Source organism: Cricetulus griseus, chromosome 2, assembly GCF_003668045.3.
Source record: "Cricetulus griseus strain 17A/GY chromosome 2, alternate assembly CriGri-PICRH-1.0, whole genome shotgun sequence".
NCBI classification, from domain to species: domain Eukaryota; kingdom Metazoa; phylum Chordata; class Mammalia; order Rodentia; family Cricetidae; genus Cricetulus; species Cricetulus griseus.
This window is the reverse complement of record NC_048595.1, coordinates 11376496-11389379: the sequence shown is the minus strand read 5'-3', so window position 1 is coordinate 11389379 and position 12884 is coordinate 11376496. Positions and strand designations below refer to the sequence as shown.

At 49.5% G+C, this 12884-nt stretch overlaps 1 protein-coding gene across 1 annotated transcript; it reads right to left on the bottom strand.

Annotated features, from left to right (window-relative positions):
* Positions 1-779: 779 nt before the first annotated feature.
* LOC100753261 (chymotrypsin like elastase 2A) lies at positions 780-9680 on the bottom strand. The gene is made up of 8 exons (XM_027399951.2): positions 9641-9680; positions 9230-9324; positions 8415-8512; positions 7909-8037; positions 7455-7591; positions 5330-5475; positions 4219-4371; positions 780-797 (listed from the first exon to the last, which is right to left on the bottom strand). The coding sequence occupies exons 1-8, from the start codon at positions 9678-9680 to the stop codon at positions 780-782; spliced, it is 816 nt and encodes a 271-aa protein (XP_027255752.1).
* Between the last annotated feature and the right edge of the window lie 3204 nt (positions 9681-12884).

Sequence of the window (12884 nt, the reverse complement as noted above, 5' to 3'; positions counted from 1 at the left end):
CCAAGTTTCTTCCCTTAGTACAGAATTTGTTCTTAAAAAAGTGAATCTTAGGCCAAGGGACTTTGTTTTGCTGTGTCATCCCCACTCCTGTTCCCTGTTCTTCCCTACAAAGGAGACTTTTTTGTTTTTTCTGAGCATTTCTCCAAGTCTTCTAAGATCCCTGCCTGAGCCCAGGTGGTAACTTATGGGGTGTGGGGGAGCCAGGAGTCCCCATGGATCCCATCTCCTGTCTGAAGGATCACCATCAGCCTACTGGAGACACCTGGACAGAACTCAGCTATCCTGAGTCCCCACCTCTGTCTCCCAGTGTCTTCCTTGCTAAGTGAGCCTGCCCCCTGGTGGCAGTGACTGCGCAATGGTGCAGTGCTGGATGTCCCTAGAAAAGGTGCTGTCCCTGGATCTTTACAGCTGTCCTGACTTTTACTTAGTTGTTTTTTCTTTTTTTCTGATTTCAGTGGTCTTTGTCCTGAGAACATCCACTTTTGCTCAGATGGTAGGGGTACAAGCCTAGTTTGTTTGCTTTTGAGCTGGGCTCTGACTTTGTAGTCCAGGCTGGCCTGCAAATCTTCATCTTGAGGCCTCCCGAGTACTGGGTTACAGTGCGCACCACCACACCAGGCTCCTCACAGGCTTAGCTTCCAGCCCTCCTCAGCACCCTGGGGTTAGGGTGTCTGGTTTATAATAGGACAGATTCATACCAGATGTAATTCAAATAATCACTTTATTACTGCTTTCCTTGTGTGACATTTGCTCGGTGACAGGCCCAGCGCCATCTTTGGTTAGTTCCTTGCAATTACCTGCAGGACACAGGAGAAGGTGAGGTTAACCTGGCAGCTGAGCATTGAGTTCAGTGACCATCAGGGAGTAAGGGTGTGGTCACGGCTTCCCCTCCCTGCAAAGAGGGTCTTAGCCTGTGGTCCTACTGGGGCTGCAGAACAGGAGGCCATGAATCTTGAGTGACTACATGACAATTGAGCAGATGTGTGGCTTTGGGTGTAGTTTGTTTCTTTGTTTTTTTTCTGAGACGGGGTCTCACTATGTAGCTCTGGCTGTTGGAAGTCATTCTGTAGACTAGACTGGCCTTGACTCACAGCTGCCTGCCTGTGCCTCCCGAGTGCTGGGATGAAAGGTGTGTGCCACTCCACCGGGCTAATTTGTTTCTTTGATGACTCTTTGAGCCACTAACCTAGTTTGGGTTGAGGGGCTGTCACTTGTGTTCCAAGACCAATCTGCAGGATCAAATACTGTTTTAGCTGTTTTTGGTGCTGGGATGGAACTCACATACTGTGCACCTGCTCTACCACAATAGCTCTTGGGTAATTTTTTTTTTTTTTTGAGATGGGGATTCTCATGGCCCAGGATGACCTGAAATTGCCATGTAGCCAGGGATGACCTTGGATTCCTGACCCTCTCACCTCCACCTGTGCTGGGATTCCCTGTGCATTCAGTCTGTCTGGTTTCTGTAGCACAGGCCCTCAGAGCAGAGCACAGGATCCTTTTCCGAGGTTGCTACTGCAGCAGTGCAGGCATTAGAAATCAAACACAGATGAAACATTTCTCATGATGTTTGTGTGTGGTACCTCACAGCGGTTCAGAATGTCAGGTGACAGCTGAGTGTGTGTACAAGTACCATGTGATGGTGGCTTTGGTTAGAAGACAATGTACACCCTTAGCTGTGGGGTGTGAATTTATAATCCTGTCACCTCAGCCTGGTGTTGGCCTGGAAAGTTTTTTTTTTTGGGGGGGATGGGGTTTGCTTCTTCTTCTACATGGTTTCTTTATGCAACAGCCCTGGTTGTCCTGGAACTCATTTTATGTACTAGGCTGGACTTGAACTCACAGAGTTCTTCCTGCCTCTGCCTCCCTAGTGTTGGCATTAAAGACTTTTGCCACCATTGCAGCCAGATGTTTTGATTATAGGTGGTATACCATCATGTTTGGCTACATTAGGCTGCTTTTGTCTCATGTAGCCCAGGCTGGACTTAAAACCATCCTCCTGCCTCTGCCTTCCTAGTACTGGCATTACAAACTTGCATCACCATGTCTGGCAATATAGGGTTTCTTGTTTTGTTTTGTATTTTTGTCTTGTGTGTACATGAAGCCCAGAAGAGCACTTACTATGTGATTCCCAGTAGGATGGGAACAAAGGTTAAATCCGCTTACTTAATACACTCTCATATTCTTTTTACAATGTTTTAAATAATGAGATGCTTCCCTCCTGAAGAGGACAATAGAGCTGTGATGGCTGAAGCATCCGATGTTGACATTTTTCTGTGGACATTTACTGAGATGATGAAATGGCTTGGCCTTCCTCATTTCCTCATTTGGGCCTTTGGTTAGCGGCTTGCTGGTCTTGGCTCATCACCTCTCCCTCAGGGCTGCTCCCAGGCACCCTCAGGGTTGCAGCTGTTTGAGACTCCAGGCAGCATGCATGCGCATACACAGTATGGCCATGGGCTGGGACCATGTGAGGCTCCCATTGCTCCTCTGCAGCTGCAGGGGCAGCCTTTCCCAGGGAAAGCTGGCTGCTCAGCTCCCTACCCCTGTTGCCCGTCCCCCCAGTGTTCTGCACTGACTGCTCTCCTGAGAAGACAAGGGGTCTTCCCAGGTGCCCAGCAAGGTTTCCTTTCCCTTTATGGTCTTCCTGACTCTGCCCCACCCCCAGCCATCTGCCCTCTGTGTCTGCCTGTGACTGTGGCTGTGGCTGGGAACAGCAGGTGCTGCTGAGATAACAAGTCATGCTTTGAGTCCCAAAGGTGCTGCAGGCTCAGCTGCATAGGGACTAACGCAGCAGCTGGGACCACAAGAGAAGATCCTAGGATTTGCTGAGGAGAAAACCCATGAGCAACTTTCTGCACAGTCATCGAGGTGCCTTTGAAATGCTCTAAACGGATTAGATTTCCCTCTGCCAAAATTTAGACATGGCTCTTCTCCAGTTCACAATCAAAACGAACCAAAATGGAAAAAACCTTTTGATTTTTTCCCTTTACCTAACTTAAAAAAAAGAAGCATTTATTTGTGTGTGAGTGTGGCTCTGTTTAGAGAGTGTAGGTACCACAGCACACGTGTGGAAGTTGGAGTACGACTTGGTTGGAGCATGTTCCCTACTATGGGGTCCTTGCATTGAACTCAGGTCATCAATCAGACTTTGCAAGAAGTGCCTCTGTCTCTCTGATCCATTTCTTCGCTCTAAGAATCTTTCCTGAAAACAGGCTGAGTGTAGTGTGGGCCGAACTGAACCAGCACACAGCAAGACTGAGAAGCTGCTAAGTACGAATGGGCAAACTTGGACGCAGCCTCAGGCCGGCTTTGGAGCACCCTCTCCCTCTGGCACGTGCTCATAGCTGCTCATTTATATTTGGTTTTCTAACGATCTAATTCAGTTAGGGTTCCCTGTAAATAAACTGGAACTAATGAGACAATGACATCATCGTCCCTTCTTTATGGGCTCTGTCACAATGCCCATCCTTGCTGTTTCTGCTAAGCAGTCTGGTTAGTTCCCCATTTTACAGTAAAAGCAACCAAGAGGGATGGTTACAGAGGAGTGGCCTAAAACTCACACTGTGGGCAGATCCCTCCCTTGCCAGCATCCCTCTCCAGCCTTTGATTGTCAGTTTCTTGCTGTCTGGCTGCTGCCCTCCCATCCCCACCGCTGCCTGTGTCCTCACTGCTCTGGCTGGCCAGCTTGTCTCAGGGGTCCTCCAGTCCCTGCCTCCCCAGCACTGGGATCACAGCACGGGCTGCCATGCCTGGCTTTTTACATGGGTTCTGGGGATTGAACTTGGGTCCTTGTCTTTGAAAGGCATGCACATTACTGCCTACATCCCGCATTGTTCTTTTTAATCATTGTGGTTATTATAGTGAAAAGGAAATTGGGCTTCCAGGAGAGAACTCTCTGGGGATCCACAGGGATAGGAAGATAAACTCGGTCCCATTTGCCTGGGAGTGACCCATCATAGAACTGAACAGTCCTTTGTCCTGGGGCAGATGGGGACAGTTGGTCTTCTTGTGGGAAGTGAGGAACTAAGTGCTAATAACTAAGGCTGTCGGGGTTGAAAACCATTGGCTGTGGGCTTTGTAAATATATTTGCTCACTGACTGCACTGGAGGATGGGGGCTGAGCCTGTTCACCCATAAGAAGAAATGAGATGCTCTTCCTGATCCTGGGAACCCCTGCAGGTCTCATGGCAGACTGGACTTGGGCCTGGTGGTTCTTACCGTGTTGATCCAGTCAATGAAGGCGGAGACCCTGGTGAAGACAGATGGCTTGCGGGGGTAATTGCAGCCCAAACTAGAGCCAAAGCTCACGATGCCATGTACTTGCCACCGGCCATTAGATGCCTGGCAATTCAATGGTCCACCGGAGTCCCCCTGCGGAAGCCAGAATTGGGCATGAAGGGAGGAGGAGGATGCCCAATGGGGCCTGGTTCTCACTATACTCACATTGTTCCATGAGGTCACCCTACTCCGAGGCTAACCTCGTGTTCACAAGGTGTGGCCCCTTACCTACAGGAGCTGGCATGTCTTTATTTTGGGATTGGTGTCACTGTGGCTCTCCTGCCTCAGCCTTACAAATGCTGGCATTATAGGTGTGGATTATCATTCCGGCTTTGCTCACATTTCCCCCAAACAGGGTCTTTCCATGCAGCCCAGGATACAACAATCCCCCTGCCTCACCGTCCTTAGTGCTGGGACGATAGGTATGTGCCCAAGTTGCAGCTAAGCACTTTCTGTGCCTCTTCTTTCAAGTCACCCTGAGTTCTCAGGTTCATTGGAGAAGACCCCTGAGTGTTCACAGGTCGTAGGAGACCATGGAGTGAGGGATCTCTGCAGTCAGAAACTGACTGTATCTGTGGGTGCTCCCTTCCTCCTCTCTCCTCCTCTGAAGAATCTGTGGGTGCTCCCTTCCTCCTCTCTCCCCCTCTCAAGAATCTGGCTGTAGCAAGTGCTTTGGTTCATGACACAGTCTTTAAGAAGATTCTATAGCATCTACCCAAAGGGCCAAGTTGGGCCATTGCAGTGGGATGACAGTAATGAGAGACCTGGATGAGATCCAAAGAAAAACCAAAGACTTCCTAGCTGTTAGGTGGAGAGGATGCTGCAGGGAGATGGAGCCTAAAGCATCTTTCCTGGGGACCATGAGAGCAAAGGTCAGGTTCTGAAATGGTCCAGAACTGTCTCTAAGGCTCCTGCCTAGGAAGGAGGGAGGAGACAATCCTAGGACACACCAACCCTCATCCCATGCCACCCCACCCTACCCCACTGTCACCACTGCTGTATCCCAGCAATGTTTGGTTGTAGACTGGGACACCTGGTTGTGGACACTCACATTGCAGCTGGAGGTCACGCCATCACCACCAGCACACACCATGCTTGTCTTTACTGTGCTGCCCCACCAGGCAGACTTGGAGCAGGTGGCATAGTCCACAACCAGCAGGCGGCCCTGTTGCAGGACATCAGGACTGGCCCCGTTGGCTGAATGAGACCAGAGAGAAGGTGGGAGTCGGCAAAGAGATTCCGAGTAAAAGGGAAGCAATGGGACTGTCAGTTAAATGTTTACCACGAAGTCCCGAGACCTGAGTTCCAATCCCAGTGCTCTTAGAAAGAGCCAAGTGTGACTGTGGAGGTCAGGACTGAGGAGGGTGGATCCCTGGAGCTTGGCAGCCATACATACAATACAGGGGTGTGGTGGGATAGGCTTGGGAGGGGTGGGGTGAGGTGGGTAAGCATCACTGCTGAGATTTCTGCCCACCCCTTCTTTTCTGGTCCATGTCACTGTCTCCCTGTCACAAGGTTGCCGTGGAGGCAGACATGTTATGTGCACTGTGTCCTCTATTGAATGGTTGGTATGCTGGCTACTGGTGATGGGCTCAGGGGTGACCACCTGACTCAAGCTAAAGCCAAGGCGCTCCTTCCTCTGACATTTGGCATGGGCCTAAAGAGATGAAAGGCAGAGAGCTGTGGGCTGTGGATGCCATTTTGTTTTATGTGGAGAAGGATGAAGCAGGAAAGACTCTGAAGGAGAGTTTGGGGTTTCCCACTCCTGTTCTGGAATGTCCCTCACACCTAGCTGTGTGTGTGTGCACTTGGTTAGGAGTCCTCTTTCCCTGGGATAGATCAATCCGTTCATCTTACTTTACTATAATAGGGAGCTATCCTGGGTCTTCTAACAGGGAAAACATATTCTGTGGTGAAGGTAATTTTCCTCATGGCTCCAGAGACACTGTCAACATCACTGCCACAGCTGTCCAGGATAAAGTTCATTTTCATACCCCCCAGCGCAGTTCTTCTAGTCTTCCTTAGGATTGACCCTTCAATACAGTTCTGCATGGTGTCATGAGCTTCAACCATAAAATTATTATAGTTGCTACTTTGTTACTGTGATTCTGCTACTGCCATGAATCCTAATGAAATATCTGCTATGCAAGACATCTGCTACTCAACTCCCCAAAGGGGGTGTGACCCACAGTTGAGAACAGCTGCTTTAGAGGCATCCTCTTTGAGTCAGGGTCTATCATTAGCTTAGGGCTCACCCATTGGGCTCGGCTGGATGGCTCTGGAAGCCCAGGGATCTGCCTGTTTCTGCTTTCCCAGAGCTGGGATTAAGTACGGACAGCCACACCTGAATTCTTTACAGGAGTTATTAGGATGGAACTCGGGTCCCCATGCTTGCAAGGCTGAGCTATCTCCCAGCCCTCATCGTCACCCTTCAATTGCAGTTAACTCCTGTTTGACAGATGTGACATGGAAGCCATGGGATTCAAGCTGCCTCCCTACCTGTCCCTCTCAGTTTCCTTGCCTCATTCCTCTCTGCAGAGAACAAAATGGCTGCCACTAATGTCTGGGAGTGAGTCTTCTCCATTCCCAAAACCTATTGGCTTAGCTTGAGTCAGGTGCTCATTCCTGAACCAATCAGCAGTTATCAGAACACTAACCAAAGCTGGTTCAGATTTAGACAGTGAGATGATCTGATGAGGACTCTGGGGACTTCATGGAGCTCCAGAAGCCTGAGGTCACAGTGTCCATGTTATTCTGAGCTCTGGTCCTGGGCCACACAAAATACACAGTGTGGCCTGCATACCTCTCACCTCACCTTAGTGACAGGGACAACGCATGCTCCTGGCTACTGTGCACTATAGTTACTGGTCATAAGTGCTTCTCTGGAGTGTGTTACTCACCTTCTCTGTACCTGGTTAACTGTATATAGCTGCTAGCCCACATTCCCTCTTCCCCCTGCTGTTCTCCGTCCCATTTTACAGATGGGGAAGCCACCAGAGAGGCTCAGTAATGTGTCTGAATCACACAGCTAGCAGTGAGAGGGCTGGGATTTGAACCAGGTGTACTTACCAGTCTCTGCTAGCCTGCCCCTCCAAGGAAGCCAAGTACCCCAGGGACAGAGGTGACACCCCCACTTCCCTGCCAGACCTCGGGGCTCCCTGCTTGCTGTCACTTACTCTGCAGCCGTCCCCAGCCTGTGACATAGCAGGGGTAGTTATTGGCAAGAATGGTGCCAGCAGGTGGCAGGCAAGCTGTCTGGATCTTGCTGGTCAGGGTCACTGGGCTGGCCAGTTTGACCAGGGCAATGTCATACCTGGATTAGGAGAAAGGCAGAGCACCAAGGGTGTTGACTTTTCCTACCTGCCCATTTCCAACCTTTGTCATTTCCCCAAGTCCAGTCCCAGGCTGACCCCACAGGCAGGGTAGCAGAATCTCCCCCAGCCTTTGCTTCTCCCTCCTCTGGTAACTGCACCATTCCCTCATCGGCCCCAGCAGCTATGGGGGTGTTTCCATTCTAGGAGTTGAGAACTCCTTTCCTTCCATACAGAAGGGGCAGAAGGGGGTCGGTTGAAGTCTCTCTGTGCGGCTGCCAAGCCCACCCCTGAGAGCATCACACAGGACAGAACTTACCCATTGGCAACGTTATTTGAGTTCCATTTCTCATGGACCACAAGCTTGGAGACCTTGACAGCCAGTGAACCAGATTCTGAGGTGGAGAGGCTGTGTCGGCCCAGCACCACACGGTAGGTCTTTGTAGAGCTGTGAGGGACAGAGTGACAGGTCAATGGCCTCATTTTTCCAGGCTCTGTGAGCATGGACTGCCCCCCTCCCCACCCCCAATGCTGTGTGCATGAAGGAAACAGTTCCCTGTCCAGTCCATCAGTGCTATTCCCAAGAAGGGAGGTGCTGGGCTTCTCCCTCCTATACATCCTCCCGGCACAGGGGACTCAGTGCACACCATGTGTGGACAGGGGAATCAACAAAACTGAGTGATAGATAGACTTGTGTCTGTGTCTATGTCAGGCAAGTGGCGGTTGTCCAGGCTTCTTACGGTAGGTAAATCAGGCCACTTGGGGGTCCTTGCCACTCAGTGATAGGGGGAAGAGCTGGGTGAGCAGGGAAAGGTAGGCAGTTACCTGATGCAATGGGCAGCTGTCAGAACCCAGTTGTTGGCCACCAGGGTGCCTCCGCAGGTGTGGTACCATGAACTGAATGACTGGTACTGCAGGGAGACCTGGGGACAGGGAGCACTTGTGCATGGGTGGGAGGGCAGTGGAGGAAAGCAAGGGGGGGAGGGCACTTGCCTCAGGTCCCACACTTAAAGGGCTATCCCCAGACCTCAGCCTTTGAGAGAAAAGCATGGTCTTCCTCGGCAGACAGGGTCTACTGGTACACATCCAAGGATGACCTAAAGCCATTGATCCTCCTGAGTGCTGGGGCTACAGATGTGTGCCACCAACCTAGGTACTATAAAAGCATTTTAATGCTCTATAGAATAAATATTAAAGCCATGTGCTTTGTCTAGTGCCTGTGGAGGCAAGAAGAGGGCATCGGATACCCTGGAACTGGAGTTCTAGAGTGTTGTGAGCTTCCATGTGGATGGTGGCAACTGCATTCGTCTTCTCTGAGGAAGAGCAAGTCACTGTTGCGGCTTCTCTCCAGCTCCCCAGGAAAGCTATTTTAAAACAGACATGCTTCTGACATTTGAAAAATGTGGAATAAACTAGGCATGTAACTTTAGATCATCAGGCATTGCAAATGTGTCTCAGAGTAGTGAGTCTCTGGCAGCTCCTTTTTGCAGGCTCCTGGAGATGTTACCTTTCTTTCAGCCCCCAATTGTCCATGGCTGCAGGATTGTATTGTATTGGTGAAGTTCCCAGGCTACCTGTTTGTGTTTCCACCAAGCCTCATCTTTGCCTGAATAATAGACTCACCAGTGTGGTTGACTCACCTGCCAGGGCCAGCTGTTGGGTGTGGCCTCTTCTCCCCCAACTACCCTGCTCACATGGTCCTCCACCTCATAAGTGGGGAACCCGCAGCTGAGAGCTGGGAAAAGAGAGTATTGGGTCAGTGGGGAATTGCATTTGTGGACATACCCAAACCCAACAGGAAACTCTTGCTTTGCAAAGATCTAGTAGGTCCGTGAGTCAGTCCTTCATTCCACTACGTAGCCCGTCTTTGATTTTGTCAGGTAACTGAAGCTGGCCTTAAATTTGTGGTCCTCCTGTCTCAGCCTCACGAGTGTTGGTATTATCATCATGCCCTGCTCCCTGCTTCCTATAACTGAGGGCCTGGAGACTGGGACATCTGCTCAAAGTAAGGGCAGGAATGTCTGGTCCCAGCTTCACCAGACAGAGGTTACCTCCAGCCACCAAGGCAGATAGCAGCAGGGTCTTGATCATGGTGTGGCCGTGGATGTGTAGGTCTGGCCCCTGCTAAGCTTGGTTTTTATGCTTGGGCTTATCAGCCAGGGGAATGGAAGGAGTGTTCAAGGTGGAGATTTTCCCAAAGCCCAGTGGAATAAAGGCTGGAGTCCAAATATTTTTTCCATTTCTTTCCACCTGTCATCGTGGAAGTACACATGAAACATACCAAATATAGCTGCCAAGCCTGGCTTCTCTGAGTGTGCCAGCACACACCTGGAATCCCAGCAGTGGGGAGGTGGAGGCAGGGTTGATGGAGTTGAGGTCATCCATGGCTACATAGAGTATTTGAGGCCAGCCTGGGCTACACAAGACCGTTTCTCCAATCCCCTCTCCCAAAGAACAACAACAACAACAACAACAACAACAGAAAAGTAGGTTCTATTTGCTTTCAAGAGACTGCTGCATGCAGGGAGAATAATACTGCCTCATCTTGGCATTGCATTTTTCCAGGAAAATATTAATGCAGCCTATGGAGCACACAGCATTCCAGGCCTGCAGCTCTCCAGTAGGCAGGTTTAGCCACAGGGGACACTTGATGACATCGGCAGATGTTTTGGGTGTCATATCTTGGGTTCAGATACCACTGGTTTCTGAGGACAGAACAGAGAGGCTGCTGGGCATCCTGTAGACACAAGGCATGAAGGACTTGTCACACTCGAATCCCCAAGTGTGTTGAGGTTGAGAATGCCTGAGACCAGGCTGTGGCCTTGGGTGAGCCGTCTCTAGGCCCATTGCTGACTCTTGGAGGGGCAGCATGAGACATGTACAGCCAGTGTGCTACTCAGCATCCTGGGGGAGGTTTTCCAAGCACAGAGGAGAACATGCTTGCTTAGGAAAGGGCCAGATGTGGACTGAATGGATCCAGTGCTGAGCAAAGGAGACTGGAACAGAGGAAGGCTTGGTTGGGATGGGCGGGACATACGTTTGTCATTCATTAATCATTTAACATGTGTGTGCTCTGCCCATGCATGCACGTTGAAGAGGCAGGAGCAGGACTTTGTGTGATCTCTCCTTGGGTGACTGCTCTATTTCTCTTCCCTTAATACTTGTTTTGTTTTTGTTTGAGACAGGGTCTTACTATTTAGGCCTGGATGGCTTGAAAGTCACTGTTATAGACCAGGTTGGTTTTGAACTCACAGAGACCCATCTGCCTCTGCTTCCTTAGTGCCAAAATTAAAGGTGTGTGCCTCATGACAAGACCCTTATTTTCTTAAAAAAGATTGTCTCACTGAACTTGAAGTTCCTCATTTAGGCTAGGCTGACTGGTCATCAAACTAGAACCTGACAGCCTCCACCCTCCAATGCTGGGATTACAGGCATGTGTGGCTGTGACTGTCTTTTCACATGGATGCCATGCTGGGGATTTGAACTCAAGTCCTCTTACTCGCACAGCAAGTACTCTTTCCCACTGAGCCTTCCATCTCTCTCAATTCCCTAGTTATTTTCATTGTTTAGCTGTGGTAGATTTTGAGACAGAATCCCACTCCGAGCCTGAAACTCTCTCATATATAGGTCTAACTCACAGCAATCCTTCTGCCTCAGCCTCCTATGTGCTGGGCTAACAGGCATTTGTGTACCACCATGACTGACACTCAGATGCATTTTATTATCAGCTCCTATGATAATATCATTTGGATTCTTCCATCTTCTGAATGGGTTTAAGACAAGACATGTCTTAGGAAGGCTGCAGACAGACAGGCAAGGTTCCTGTAGGTGCCTTCATGTTTCTTCTTAAATCAAAGCCTAGAAAACCTGCCCCATTATATCAGATGAGGCAACTGAGGTTCAGAGAGGTAAAGTTGCTCGCCTCAAGACACATAGCATCGGGGGTCAAAATGAAGCTTTAAAGACCCCTATGATCTGATTCTAAGGCTGTATCTAGAACTTCACTGCACCCCCTGCTGGGGAGAAATGAACTATCAGTGATGGCATTTCTTCCTGTGCTTAGGATATGGCTTTCCTTGCTGATGCAGACCAGGTGCCAGTGGGACATCATTTAAAAATATTTAGTTATTTTGAAATTATGTGTATCTGTGTGTGAGTATGTTCGCATGAGTGTAGGAACCCACAGAGGCAGAAGAGGGCACCAGATCCCCTGGAACTGGAACTGTGATGTGGGTGCTGTGTGTAACCCTGGGCTTTAGCTCTTAAGACCTGGACTCAAGTCCTTGCCAGTGACCTTCAAGAGCCATAGTTCAGACAGAATGTCAGTCTTTTGGGCTGTAGTTTCCTAGTTAAGGATTCAGGCCCCAGCTGGGAGTGGGGTACAGGCATTTAATCCAAGTACTCTGGAGGCAGAAGCAGGCAGATGTCTGAGTTTGAGACTAGCCTGGTCTACTGAGTGAGTTTCAGCACAGCCAAGGCTACACAGAGAAACCTTGACTCAAAAAAAAAAAAAAAGAATCAAGGACAGAAACAAATGAAAGATAGATAGATAGATAGATAGATAGATAGATAGAAAGCAACTTCCTAAATCTACCACTAAGGTTGAGAGCGTCCTTTTATGGACAGTCAATGATAAACAAAGGTGTTTATTATTTGGGTCAGTTGGGATCATTGGAGCCAGACACTCAGCCCTTGTGAAACTCTGCAAAGATTTCAGAATATGTCCCATTCCTTTCCCATATGACACTTTCTGTGTGTTCAATAAAGAGAGTGAAGTCCTTTGTGAGGGACAGACAGACAGTCACCCAACAACAGACACACTGACACAGAGCACACAGAAGAGACAGTCTCTCACACAGGGACAAACAGACACAGGGGCAGATAGATTCACAAGACAGATACAGTAGACAGACAAAGGGTGGAAGTCTCCAGGAGCTGAAGTACAGAATTGAAATCTGGACTCCCTCGTGTTAAATGACTCCAAGGGGAAGTGCTGTCATTTCTTACCTTAATGCATAGTTGTCCATAGTTATCAGGGACTCAGAGCTGATCACTAATGTGTGTAATCCATGAAAGCAACAACAAGGCCTGCAGATGTAGTTCAGGAGTGCCTACCTAGTGAAGCCCTGGGCTGGAATCTCAGCCCTGAGCCTGGTGACTCAGGCCTGTGACCCCAGGGCACCCAGAGATAGAGGCAGGGGCATTAAGTGTCTATTTTCAGTTATGAGGCAACTTCAGCCTGGGTTACATGAGACCCTATCTCATAAAGGAAAGCAGGGAGGGAGGGAAGAAGGA